Below are 14988 nucleotides of genomic sequence, written 5' to 3'. Positions count from 1 at the left end.
TAATTTCAGGTGCCAAATACAGATTATAAAATCAACATATCCATGAATTAATTATATACTCGGTATAAATCTTGATACAAACACTATCTGTTTGATATGGTATTAAATTTAATTCATTCTATAATTTTAATGATTTTTATACTTAATTTTAATAAAATAGAACTCATAATTTATTTACATATTTTATACATGGTATTATATTTTCACAATTGTCTCACTGTGTATTTGTAAAAGGTTTGTCATCAAACTTATATAAGCAATAATATAATGGTATATAGTTCACTTTATAATGATTATTATGTTAACCTTTCTGATGTTATCCTTTATTTAAAAAATACCTGAAGGGCTCAGTGATAGAGATCAGGCTTAGCATGCAAGAGGCCCTGGGTTCAATCCCCGCAGCAGCCCCCAAAAGAAAAGAAAAACAAATTTACTTGAAGGGCTTTCAGGTATAATAGACTAACAAGCACACACTTAAATTTATTCCCATAAACAATTAGAAAACAAACAAAATATGTTAAACGAATATGAATTTAAATATTGGCTAACAGCCCAGGAATGGTGTAATCCCTAAAAGAAAAACCAAATTAGATTAGGGTGTGGCAAACGGGCTGGGGAATTGGGGTGACCTATTGATCACAGAGCTCCTGGACACTTGAACAGAACAGTTCTCAAAACCCTGTGCTTGGAACCAATCAGAGAATTCGATCTTCAATTCTTCTGGCAAGAACTGGAGCACGTTTTTGATAGGCTGGCCTAGACCTGATGTCAGGGTGAGCAGTAGAAGACAAAAAGATGATCACCATTTTCCTTGTGGTGACCATGCTCCCTCTCACAGTAGTCCACTCTCACCCTGTAGGTTCTATTACTTTCCCTACTTTTAACTGGCCTACACTTCTGCAGAGCATGTTTCTTTTCCTACCTTTAATTGAAGTAAAACCTAGCTATCTTTTGTACTATCTTTGTGCAGGACAGAAGGAGTCTCGAGAAGAATCTCTAAAAGGAGTCCCCAGCACACCAGAGACCAGTAACACTATTATCATCACACTGGCCTGCTGCCTGGAGGCAATTTTAAGAGTTACCCATACTAGGAGAAGCAAATTAAAGAAAGCCTGATGGCTTGTCTTGAAGGGATGGAGATCAACATGGACACTAAGGCAGTTGGGTGTTTTAGACAAAGATAAAGAGCTCTAGTAATCTGCATGGGGTTGTCCAGCAAATATGCACTATAAGGAATGAAGAGAAATTCTTTTGGAGGAACAAAATGATATTGAAGTGGATACAAACTTGGATCAATACAAAGAAGTTACTTCTCACACACACAAAAATTATAATCCTCAATATGTATACATGCACTAAGAGCTTCAAAATACACAAAGTATAAACAGAATAACGTCAATTAACAAACCGAGAGTTACACTGTCAGTATTTCTCAAATACAAGTGGAGAGAAAAATCACTAAAGATATGGAAGACCTGCAACATATGATTTGACCTAATTAACTTGTCCTGCCCCAAACTGAATGTACTTTATTTTTTATTGTCACCAAATATCACCAAAACTGGCCATGTGAAATCCAAAGCATATTTCAATAAATTTAAAAAGCCAGAAATATCAGAGTAGGTTCATTAACCAAAATATTAAATTATAACCAGTAGTAGAATTATCTACCAAATCTTCAAATATTTGGAAAATAAATGATATCCCTTTAAATAATCCATAAATCAAAGAAGTCACCAAAGAAATTAGGAACAAATTTAAACTGAATGAAAACAGCATAAAAGAATTTGGAGATGGAACTGAAGTGATATTTTGGATAATCTGACACGTATTATCTTAAGTACTAATATTATGAAATGTGAAAAATCTACAAATCAGGATTTTGTGCCCACATTAGTAACTGATACAAAAAGCCATTTAAAAGGAGCTAATGGAAATGGAAAAGGAAATAATGATTACAGGGAAAACCAATAAAAAAGAACACAAGCAAAACAGAAAATGAATGAAACAAAAATCTGAAAAGATCAATGAAATTGATTTACCATGACTAAGACTGAACAAGAAAAAAAACACAAATTACCAAAGCCAAAAATAAAAGATCAGGGACTGGGGATATAGCTTAGTAGCACAGTATCTGCCAGACAAGCACAAGGTAATGAGTTCAATATCCAGTACCCAAAAAAAAAAAAAAAAAAAAGAATAAAAGATCAGATATTATTACAAATCCTAAAAATATCAACAAGATAAAAGCATTACTATAAATATTATTAAATAAATAAATTTCACAACATGTGAAATGCACATATTCCTTGAAAATCAGAAATTTCCCAAATTGAGTCATGACATAAAAGAAAATCAAAATAACCACAAGTTTATCCAAGTTATTAAATTTATAATTAAAATCTCCCCCAAATTCCAAACCTTCTAAGAATTTATAGGTGAAAAAAAAGAAAAGAAAAAAAAAAGAATTTATAGGTGAATTGTATCACACACTGAAGAATAAAATGATGCCTCTATACAAACTTCAAGAAAATAGTGGATTTGGGAGCATCACTCAACACAAGAAATAAGTTTTAATCTCCTAATTATAAGGAAGGATGGAACTGTAGAACAACATTCTTCACAAATACAAAATTCTTAACAAATTTTAGAAAAAAATCCAATTCTACATAAAACAGAAATTTACCATAACCAAGAAGTTTCCCTTAGGACAGCAAATTTGGTTTAACATTTAAAAAATCAAAGCAATATAATTTACCACAGGAAACAGCAAAGGGAAAAATACAACTGTTTCAACAGAGGCCATAAAGAATTTTCCAACACTCACTGACTATTAGTGACAGAAAGGTTTAGCAAACAGTGACTAGGAAGTAGCTTGCTCATTCTAATCAAGGGCATCTGTGAAAAACTAGATAATGCTTTGTCCTGATTTTGGAAACAAAGAAATGATGCCAACTCTTTCCACCTGCATTCAACAAGGTACTGGTAGTCCAGCCAGTGCCATAAGACAAGCAAATAGAAAGAGGAAGGAAAGGAGGAAGCATAGGAGGGGAGAAAAGGACTAGAAAGGAATATGTAAATCTGATTTTCTAATTAACAAAGAACACAACTGTGAACACTGAAAATTCTACAGAATGTATAAAAAGGTACTGGAACTCTTAAGTGAGTTTAACAAGTTCACTGAGTGTAAATTTAATAACAGCTGTATTTCTATATACTGTAGTAAACTACTGGAAATTAGAATTAAACACCATTATAATAATATCAGAAAATATGCAATAAAAAACATCATTAATTTTTAAAAGACAAAACTAATGGAAATACGTAATATATTTTTGTCAAGAGATTCATTAAGATATTCCCCCAAATAAGCAGGAGGCATCACAATACCCAATTTCAGGCTACGATAGCCAATAGTGATAAAAACCATATGGTACAACAACAGACTTGTGGGACAAAGGAACAGAATAGAGGATATAAAGCATCCATGTATACATTTAGCCATTTGATCTTTCATACAGGAGCCAAAAGTGGGAGGAAAGACAGTCTATCCAATAAATGGTGCTAGAAAAATTGGGTATCTGTTTGCAGAAGATTGAACGTGGATCTGTATTTCTCACCATGTGCTAAACTAAAATCAAAATGGATCAAAGATTTAAAACATTACAATGGAAACATCAAACCTACTGGGAGATAAAATAGGTTAAAACACTTGAAGTCAAAGGTATAAAAAGGAATTCTCTTAGTAGAGTGAAGAGACAACATACAGAATGAGAAAAAGAACTTTGTGAGCTACACCTTGGAGGACTAATACCTAGAATATTTTTAAAAACTCAAAAAAATTAGACCACCTGAAATAAAAGACCCAATCAAGAAACAGGCAAGTGAAATGAAGAGAAAGTTCTCAAAGCGAAGAACTACCAATGGCCAACAGACAAATGAAAAAATGCTCAATATCCTTGGCCATTAGAGAAATGCAAATTAAAATACTGTGACCATTCCATCTTACACCAGAAAGAATAGCAACCATCAAACAGTCAAAAACTAAAAAATTTTGGTATGGCTGCAGTGAAAAAGGAACCCTCCAACATTCATGGTGGGGATGGAAACCTATACAACCATTATGGAAATTAGTGTGAGATGTCTCAAAAAATTAAAATTAGAAATTTTGTATGATCCAGCTATTTGTCTTCTAGGTACTTTCCTCAAAGAGCTAAAGACATCACATTACAGTGATACACGTATGCCAATGTTTATAAAGCATAATTCATAATAGCTAAATCCTGGAAACAGCCTGTATGCCTATCATCAGTCAAATGAATAAACAAAATGTATTTTCTAAGCATAATGATTATGACTCAACTACAAAGGACAAATTTCATAAATGTGTAGGAAAATGGATGCACCTGAAATATATAATGTTGAATGAAATAAATCAGACACAACAAACTAAGTACCACATAGTAGCTCTCATTTAAATAAGGCAAAGCATAAACAAAGAGCATAAGCATGGATAGAAGGAGACAAGAGGACAGAGCCCTTGCAAATAGAAATCTTCCAGAGACTGAGGTCCAAGACAATGGAGAGGGAAAGGGAAAGGAAGCAGAATTTATATATGCCAGGCACACGAGACCAATAACCTCAATGAATATAAACAATGTGTCCTAAACCCAAGATAAAGTTAGTAATATCAACAAGAATGAAAATGAGGAAAGGGCATTTAGAGGAAGATATGCAGGAAGGAGAAGAAAATTTAAAAAAGGAAAATAAGTATGTCATGCTACTCCCCAAGATGACTACAAACATCACGTACTATAAACATGTACTGACCTTCCAGGAGAACATAGTGGATAGATAGCAGCAGCTATGGAGGCTCTCTGAGATATCCCACTTAAAATCCAGGAATGGTGTGGGCGAGAAGTCCTGGGCTGGGGGAGATGTACCCTGACGACCCAGGAACAAACTAAACTAAGAGAAACCAACTGGAAACACAATCCTGGTGCTATAACAGGAACAGATAGGGTCTTAGAGCAGAAGCTGGAGCCCATGCCACTGGAGGCTGCAATTTGAATTTCCTGCAGCCGCTGCTGCATTCCAATCGGCTATGCAAGGAGAGAGGTGTGAAAGCTCTGAGAGTGAGAAGTGGAGAGCGCGACTGGCTGGGAGCCCTGCATTGACCTGCGGTGAGTAAGCAGATCAGGGACCCTTCCATAGAGTAGGAGGCTTCAGCAAAGGACATACTGGGACCAGGCAGACTAGCTGGAACAGGACGCTGCAGTGTGATTAGTTGCATATTCCCCTCTCAAGCAGGATTGGTGGGGAGTGCCTGGCCTGGGTGTCACTGCTGACTTAAGACCCAGTAGGCTAGCCCAAACCAGGTCCCAGCGCCTGGAGGTGCACCTTAGCAGTGAAGCCTTCGGTAGGTTGACCTGGAGGGGTGGGCCAAGCATAGACTGCCCAGGTCTGTGTCTCCCTAGTACACTGCAGTGGGCGGGAACACCTAGCCGGAGCAATTCAAACAAACTGTAACCAAGAAAGAAAGAAACTGGGCCTCCTATATACACTTGTATGGAAGGAACAAAAAATATGGGAAGAGGAAGCAACAAGAAAGGGTCCTCGGCCCCCAATCCTGAGAAACATGCAGTATCAGACACGGCACCAATAGACATAAAGTGCTATCTTCAGAGCCTCATAGACCAGTTCAAAAATGAAGTTATTAACGACCTAAACCAAGATATAAGTAGAATAGTTAGAGAAATGCTAAGCACTGCCCCCCCAAAAAAAAACAGATGGTAGAATGGAAGAACAGAAAAAAAGGGAAGAATTGTTTGATGGAGAAAATAGAAAAAAACATAGAATACATGAAGCAGGTTCAAAGAGATTACCAGGAAATTAAAAACTCTATCAAAAGCTAGTATAATAGCTTGAAAGAAACTAAGGATAGATTATCTGAACTGGAAGGCAGATTTGTAAAGTGGGAGCATGAAATGAAAAACTTCTTAAAAATAACAAGAAAACAAACAGCAAGAATACAAAGGCTACAAGATGATAAGAGGATCTATAACAAGAATTAAGAACATAAAAGAAGAAGTAGGGAGGGACACAAACAAATGGACTACAAAAGCTATTCACAGAAATAATCCAAGAGAATTTCCCTAATTTAGCAAAAGGTAAAGATACTCACTCAGATGTATGAGGCATACAGGACCCCAGCCACCTACAACCCAAACAGAGCTACACCCAAGCATATAATAATCAAAATTCCAGAAATCCAATATAAGAACAGAATATTAAAAGCCGTCAGAGACAAGAAACAGATCACTTACAAGGGAACACCCATCAGAATTACAGCAGACTTTTCGGCACAAACCATCAAGTCACGAAGAGTGTGGGGGGAAATAATTCAAGCTTTGAAAGATAATAATCTCCAGCCAAGATTGATATGTCCTGCACAACTAACCCTGGAAATTGATGGAAAAACAAGGTGCTTCCAGGATAAAGAGGAACTAGGGGAATTTGCAACCACCAATTCAACTCTACAGAGAATACTGCAGGATATTCTAAAAAAGGAAAATACCAAGATTCCATAAATAGTGGCAGAGAGGCCACAATGAATGGAGCAGAAAGAGAAATGAAGAAGACAAACTGACAACAAATGACAGAAAAAGAGCTCAACAGAAATGAGGCAGAGAATATTGGATGGTAGGAACAGCTATTTTGGAGAAAACAAGACATCATAATAGCTAGTGCTGATTTAGTATCATCTTGTTTTGAAGTCCCATCAAGCTTTTATTCTTCTGTCTCCATCGGTCTTAACAGCTTATATCTTATTGGATTTTATAATATGTGATAATATAAGTACAAACTTTTATAGACAAGGGGATTATACAGAAACCATTGTTCATTTTCTGTTAGTTGGCTCTAAATACCCTGTAATAATGTCATTCTCTTGAATGGTTTTACATTGTCTGGATATGTTTGGTGCTACAGTATACGAAGTTATACTCAAAGATTTCAAGGAAAGAGACACTATAGTAACTACTTTTATGTCAGGATATCTTGTGGTGAAACACTATTTTGCTTAAATGGTTATGTTTTGACCTGCGCTATTTTGTTGTTATGCCCTCTTTTATCTCAATCTCCTTTTTCTAATTATTTACTTTTTTATTTTTATCTTTTTAATTAAGGGAAAAATAAATAAAAAATAGCAGGATACATTATAGTAACCTACTTTGATTTCCTATTAACTTGACTTGAAACCCTGGATAGCCCTCACCATCTTGCTTTGACTGATTTTCTTCTATTCTGCTTAGCTTGATAGTACCAAGATCGAAAGTATAGGCAACAACTGTGAAGACAGTAAGATTCATTATGATGCCCATTCTGGTTGACTATTATCTTCTTTTAAAGTCCTGTAATGTCTCCAATGTTTTGGTTTCATTCTTTACAGTTTTGTTCAATTTTATTATAACTGATGATATATGCAATTCTTAAGATAGCAAGAGGCAGTGTGGTAACCATTGTTGATCACCTTGTATTTTGTTTTTACATTATCTATTATGTCCATCCTTTTGATTTGACTGACTGTTCTGATATGTCGCATTTGGATTTACTCTCTTCAAAAAAAAGTAATAAGAACTATGGGAGTAATAACACCCAAAATGTGTAATTGTCACTGTACAAAAGAAAAGAAAAGAAAGTGCTCTAAAGGTTATAACTGCATATATGTTTAAGTGTATAAGATAGATAACCATATTACTGAGTTTTGTTGGATCACTGAACAAAACTGTTTGCAGTCTCACTGTTTGAAAGTCCACTTTATATGCTTTAATTTTGTAACTTGAACAACTATTTCTAAGATGAGAATATGTAATCTATTAACTAGTGATTTCTTACTGTTTATTTTTTAAATTTTGTATTACTTGTACCCTTTGTCTGTTTTTTTTCTTTTTCTCCTTAAATAAAATTAAAAAAAACATGTACTAATAAAATATAGTTCCCCAAATATACCTATAGAGTTAATCTATTTAAATCAATGTATTACATAAGTTATATTTTATACAACATATCATATAAATAACAACGTTATTTGTAAATCATTCTAATATTGTCTATATTTAATCCCAATAAAAGTCTTATCATAGATAGTTAGTTCAAAATGTATTCAGAAATGCAAATAAGCTATAATAGTAAGAACAATACTCAAAAAGAACACCAGAGAACTCTGTCTAATTTCCAGACACAGTACTAAGCTAAACTAATTAAAATAGTGTGATACTGACAAAAGATAAAGACATAGATAGATGGCATAGCATAGGCTAAATAGAACCATATTTGTATGGTGAATTAAACTGAACAAAATTGCCATAAATTCAATGAAGAATTATAGTACTCTCAATACTGATGTTGGAATACCTAGAGAACCACACAGAAAAATAAAAGTCAACCGTTTGTTGATGCCACACACAAAAAACAACTTACTATTGATTATTGCCCTGCAGATAAAAGCTAATATTTTAACGCTTCTTGGAGGAAACAGGCAAAAATATTCACAAATGTAGGCTAGGAAATATTTTCTAAAAGGCAATAGAAAAAGCTCAAACTATAACAAAACATTGAAAATCATACTTCATCCAAATGTAAAACTTTCTGCTTTTTAAAAATTACTATTAATGACATGAGAAAACAAGATATGACGGGGAAATATTTGAGTTATATACCTATGTCCATTATGATTTCTACCCAGAATACCAGAATATATAAAGAACTCCTAAATAAGAACAATATAATTAAGAACGAAATATCTGAACAGATACTGTGCAAAGAAAACATGTTACTTATGTGTAAGAACATGAAAATATCCTCCATAGGACTGTCATAAAGGAAAATGACAATGAAACTCAAACAAGTTAGAACCGTATTTCCACTAGGAGTGCTAAAATTGCCAACAATTGAACAGGAAACAGAATTTTCATGTGTTGGTGGTGTGACTGTAACATGGTAAAACCAGCTTGGGAAACAGCCTGACACAAAAGAGTACAAATGTGTGATTCTATTTATATGAAACTGGAGAAAACACTAATGTGTAATGACAGACAGCAGATAAGTGCTTGCCAGGGTACAAGGACTGAAGGGTCATGTTCTGTGAGGAGGTACAAAGGAACTTTTCTACATGTTGCATAACTTGGTTGTAGTGATGACTCAACATTTATAAATTTCCAAAGCCCATGAAAATATCTACTTCAAAGAACACATTTTATGTTACCTACTCAATAACAGTAAAGATGACTTATAAAAATTAGACTTGAAACATTTCATTTGGAGAAAACTTTGCTTTTTGCCTTCTCAAAAATCTTTACTGTATCAAAAGTTTCAGTCCCATCCAGTAAATAAAAAAGTGCTGCCTTCCCATTCTTACCAAAAGGCATTATATTAAATGTCAGTCATAATCAGTAGCATTGTGCATCGATGTTGTAAAAAATTGTCAAGTGAGCTATTAAAATCTTAATGCTGTTTTTAATCATAATAAAAGCCAAAAGGATTTTATTCACTGTCTTCTGTTTCACCAGGCAGTCCAGACACTTTACTTACTTTGAATCTTTACAGTGAGTCCTGCAGGGCTGGCATGACACCTGGATAAGGAGCTTGCACAAGCCACAGTAAGATGGAGTCCCTGCCAGGACACAGAACACATCTCCTGTCCAAGCCAGCATTTTTGCTCTAATAGCCACCAGTAACTGATCAGCATGTGTGTGACACTTAGAAGGACAGATACACATGTTCTTGCTTGAACTGGAGTGACCACAACTGTTTCCAGTAAGAAACGTATTTCACACACAGGTCTCCAGGTTTCAGTCTCAATAGCTACTGTTCAGTAGCAGTGTACATGTGTAAAGAACAAATGGAACTTGGCTTTGTAATAAATACCTTCGCTATCCAGGTCATCACTCTGACCAAACACACAGTCCATCGAAGACTCTGGGATAAAGGTCCAGTCATCAAATTTATCAAGTACATCTTCAGAAAAATTTCTGTCACTGTCTGAGGCTGCTTCTTCTTCAACAGCACTTCTCATCTGATATCTGAGCACCATTCTTGCTAGCACAGATCCTATATCTAAATACAAAGAAATATACCAGCAACTTCAAAATTCACAATTATACATAAACATATATCTTACAAAAGTTTCATATGCTCTCATACTTCTGGAGAGTTTTCCAAAATCACCTTATAATATACAATGATACTCAATAATTACCAGAGTGATATGTTAAAATTTTTTAAAAATCACTAGCATTTATCTAAAGCTTTAATATAAATGACAAAATCGAACCTCTGTGTAAATAGTTTGTTTTAAGAAAGGACTGAGAGCTGGGTTTGGTAGCTCTTGCACATAATCCTAGCACTTGGAGAGGCTGAAGCAAGGTTACTAAAAATTTGAACCCAATCTGAGCCATTTAGCAGGATCCTGTTTAAACAGCTAATAAACAAAAAAAAAAAAAAAAGAGATAGGGATAGAGCTCCGTGTGAAAGCTCTGGTTTCAGTTCCCAGTATCACAAGAAAAGGAAGGAGTGGGAAGAACAAGAGGAGGAGATGGAGGGAAAGGGAAAATGCAAGGGGAGGGGGGGTAGGGAGCGTGGAAGAGGCAAAGAGGAGAGGACAAAGGGACAGATCAGAGCAAAGCCACTTGTAAGCCATGTCAGCTCTCTGGTATCGGTGCCTGCACCTGGAAAGTGAAGATGACAACATGTTCAGCAGGTCATAGAAACTATTAAATGAAGTGACACATGAGAAATAGCACAATGACGCAAACATAAATGTTAAATAAATGATACAGTTATTTGTATAATCTCTCCTGAGTGATTCATTGGGAAGTTTGATAGAATTTCAAAGTTAAAATTCTTCTTGAAATTCCATTACATTGTAGTGTGAAGAAATAAGTTGGCAGGCTCCTCAGTGTTCTAAATATAGCCTGAAAACATTCTTCAAATATTAGTCACATTAAATTCAAATATCTCACATTAAATGTTCTGTATGTGACCCAGCCAAGTAGTCCCTGAAAAATATTGTAAAGTTATGAATCCAAAATGTTCCTTACTCAGCTCAGCTGCCAGAGAAACTGTGGTCCTACTCTCCAATCAATCAACTGACATTATTACATTATTTTAATTAGATATTAACTTTTTAACTATAACACCTTTACACAGAACAAAGGGAGTATAGCAAATGGTAGACATCTGCCCGGAACCACAATACCTTCAGTAGGAAGTCAGATACTAAAGTAAGCAGCTTGGTGACATGAACCTAGTGAGAGAACATGGCACTAAATCAGGTCTGGTCAGTTTCCCATGCCCCAAACGGCAGCTAGGGAATCTATCTGAGCATTTTGCAGACATAATATTTTCATATTCACATATATATGACTCCCATATCTCAGCTGAATTTTCATCATCATTAGTATGCTAACATCCCAGTTCCAGGCTTTCTCTTTTTCACTTAATGCATTTTCTAGGAGACATTTGAATTTGCTACTTTTTTCCCTCAATGACACAAAGCAATCCACTGCATGAATGTACCATGATTTATTTAAATAGTTCCTTTTGGGAAATACATTGGCTTTTCCCCTCATCTTTTCCTATTATAAACAATATTCTGCTATACACTCCTATATAAATTCTTTATGCACACTGAAAATGTTTGTACTGTGCTATACTGCTGAGTCTAAAACTCACATATTCCCATCTTATGTACCAATTTGATATACCAATTTTAAAAACTAAAAATATTTTAAAAGTATGTATGTATACTAAAAATATTAATGAGTATCACTATATGTCCTAAAAGGAAGAGGCTTTAAATTGCTATCAACAACATGAGAAATGTTTCCACATATTCTTTTCAACATCATTTATTACCAACTTCTGATTTTTGTCAATAGTTTACATGCGTAATTGGAGATAGATATTGGGAAGTAGTAAAAAAATGTTCACCTGGGAAGAGGAACAAGGGAGGAGGAAGAGGGAAAGGAAAGAAAGAATAAAGGGGGGAAGGGAAACAAAGCTTTATGTTAATGGGAAGGGGAAGAAGAATGGGGGGGGAGGAGAATGAGGAAAAGAAGAATTAACATATATTATGTACAGGTACAAATTCCCTATGACAAAAGTGATCAATATGTATGACGGAGCCGGTGTGGTGACTCACATCTGTAATCCCAGCACATGGGAACCTGAGGCAAGAGGATTGTTGTGAGTTCGAGAACAGCCTGGGCTACAAAGTGAGCTCAAGGCCAGCCTGAACTGCATAGTGAGACCCTGTCTCCAAAAAAAGGTATAAAAAATATGTACTAATAAAAATAAAGTTTAAAAATTTAACGTGTAATAACTATATATTATGTGCAAAGCACTAGTATAGATACTAGGGTTACAGTGATGGACCAAATTTACATGCTTAGAATCTAACAAAGGTAGACTGTGAAACACAAAGAAAAGATACAGTAGCATAATATGATCAGTACTAAAATAGTTAAGAAATAAGGCACTATGACAGCAGGTAGGAGGACTTTTCTTTCAGATTTCCAGGGGGTGGAAATTAAAGTGAAGGTGTTGAGGCAGGGAGAATGAAGACAGCTAGAGCAACCAGTGTAGATGGATAGATAATTTTTCTAGCAGCACTCAGGTACACAATGAAAATGAGGAAAAAAATTAATTAGGCTGGGAAGTGCTGGTGTATTGCCAGTCAAGTCGTTGCATTTACACTGGATCCATTTTTGCATCAAAAAATGACAGTAAAAGCAAATGTTATTAGCAAGATGATCCTTTTGGTGAAATCACAGAATAGGATGACCATAGGGAAGAAGGTGAGTATACTTGTTAATTTGGAAGTACAAAAAAATACGTCCTTAATTGAATTCAAAGTACATATTAACTTGCAAAATGACAAGGCAGATGTATTTTACACATCTTGTTAATACAGCAATGTCCAAAATATTCTTGTTTATACGTACTTGTTTGTTTCCTTAAATTAGATGTCTTATCTGGAAATAAAGGAGCAAGCCAAGAAGCTTCAATCTTTCCTATGCAAAATCCTCCAAGGCAAATGCTATTGTTGGCCATATCCAGGGCAAGCCTCTTCAAGAGTAAGCTGATGATCTGGCTGTCACCTTTCTGGATGCTTATGGTCAGTGCTTTCCTTACATCTTGCTCACGGGCTCCATTACTGAGTAATAGTTCCACCAATTTGGGACTGCTTTCCTTCTCACATACCTATTAAAGGGGGAAAAATGTGCAAATGAAAAAACTACGAACTTCCCTTTTGGGAGACTGGTAAATTGAACTTGGTGTGGTTTTTCACTACACAAAAATTTAAGTTCAACAAAATAAAATCTTATTCTTGAAATAGATTAGGAAAATAAGAGCAGTGTCATAAGTATCAGAGTAATATAATGCAAATAACCTGCCACCTGAATGTCAGTGTTTATGAAAGTGATATCATAGGCTTCCTCTAGTGGTCTTTATTCACGGATTTTTACATCCATTAGTAAGTCTCCTGCATTCTTCTCTAGCAAACACATATTTTACAATATTAAATTTCCAGAATGCTTTTATGGTTAGCTCAACCTGTGCTCTGAATAGTCCTTCATTATGTAGCCTCTGGTAAATGAGTAAATGGTCTTGATTGCCTATTCTGCCACACAAAATAAGGTGCAATGAATCTGTCCACAGTAATAGCATTTATTATTTGCTGCATAGGAATCCTCTCTGACAAGCAAGATAAATTCCTTTAACAAAACATGTTATCCATGAATGTAAATATCTAGAATTTTTTCTTTTGTTTTGGTTTTGTGATGCTAGGAAACAAATCCAGTCTTCATGCAGTATGAGATAAGAGCTGTCCCACTGAAATAGATCCCAACCCCAAAGATTTGATTGTTTTTAAAATGGAAGATAAAAAGTACATGAAGTATAAAGAATATGATAAGATGAATTTAAAAAATCTTGTGTCTAGAAATATTTGAGTAAATTGAGAGAAGAGAGTGAAGCATTTTTCACAGTGCATGTAATCCAGTTGAATTTGGGTGTTTTTGTTATGTTGTGTCCCTAATGAGAATTTGGAAAGGAAAGTTTCTTTTGAGTTGTTTGGTTTCTCCAAGTAACAATAATGCAATGATCTGCATACAAAAGATGTACAATTAAAGCATATTAAATTATTGAGTGAAATGATTTAATTACTTTTAATAACAAGTGACTATTTTCAATGTCACTTGATTAAAATAAATTTGACTAAATTTAAATAATTTGATTATATTTGTGGCTTCAGGGCATAAACATAATAGCACATGCAAATGAGTTTCAAGTTCTGTTTTATGTTGATGGTTAATTACTACTAACTTACTCTTAGAGCTCACAAATTGAATCCAAAGGCAAGTGTGAAATTAAATAAAGACTTAAAAAATAAGGTACTCAAAAACATAGTACTCTGCTGATTATTTAATATTGTATATTAAATTGCTATGTAATTGCTTTGTTAGAACTATTAAATTTCTAGAAATAGACTCAGTGCCATCTATGTAAGTCTACAGTTCATACAACTAAGAAAAATATGAAATACTGGACTGCAATCCAGCAAACATTTACTGATTTTATATATATATATATATATATATATATATATATATATATATATATAAAACAATGAGCTAGATTTTCTGAGTAACACAAACATGAACACTGGTACATTTCCATTTTCATACAACTTACAAAATGTACAGGAGGCATACACAAATTACATGAATTTACAAAAAAGTAACTGCTACATTTACTTGAGGGTTTGGAGGTGAGAGGAAGGTTTCATTTAGGAAAAAGAATCTGGACTAGATTTGATGGAAAAGAAGAACAATCAGATTTGCCTTTGTACAGTTTGGGAAGAAAAAGAAAAGAGAAGAGAAGAGAGAAGAAAAGAAAAGAGAAGAAAAGAAAGATCACAGTATT

The 14988-nt window shown here is 34.6% G+C and overlaps 1 protein-coding gene across 1 annotated transcript in view; it reads right to left on the bottom strand.

Annotated features, from left to right (window-relative positions):
• The window catches only part of Lrrk2 (leucine rich repeat kinase 2), a 134914-nt gene that overhangs the window by 75281 nt on the left and 44645 nt on the right, over positions 1 to 14988 (bottom strand). Inside the window, exons 19-20 of the mRNA XM_063254555.1 lie at positions 13005 to 13263; positions 9928 to 10116 (exon numbers count right to left, since the gene is read on the bottom strand). Of these exons, the coding sequence (XP_063110625.1) occupies positions 9928 to 10116; positions 13005 to 13263 (448 nt within the window). The remainder of the gene's footprint in view (positions 1 to 9927; positions 10117 to 13004; positions 13264 to 14988) is intronic.

Source organism: Cavia porcellus, unplaced genomic scaffold (assembly GCF_034190915.1).
Source record: "Cavia porcellus strain 051 isolate PalLab524CR breed Dunkin Hartley unplaced genomic scaffold, mCavPor4.1 scaffold_8, whole genome shotgun sequence".
NCBI classification, from domain to species: domain Eukaryota; kingdom Metazoa; phylum Chordata; class Mammalia; order Rodentia; family Caviidae; genus Cavia; species Cavia porcellus.
The sequence above is the reverse complement of the archived record's forward strand: the minus strand, read 5'-3'. Positions and strand labels throughout refer to the sequence as shown.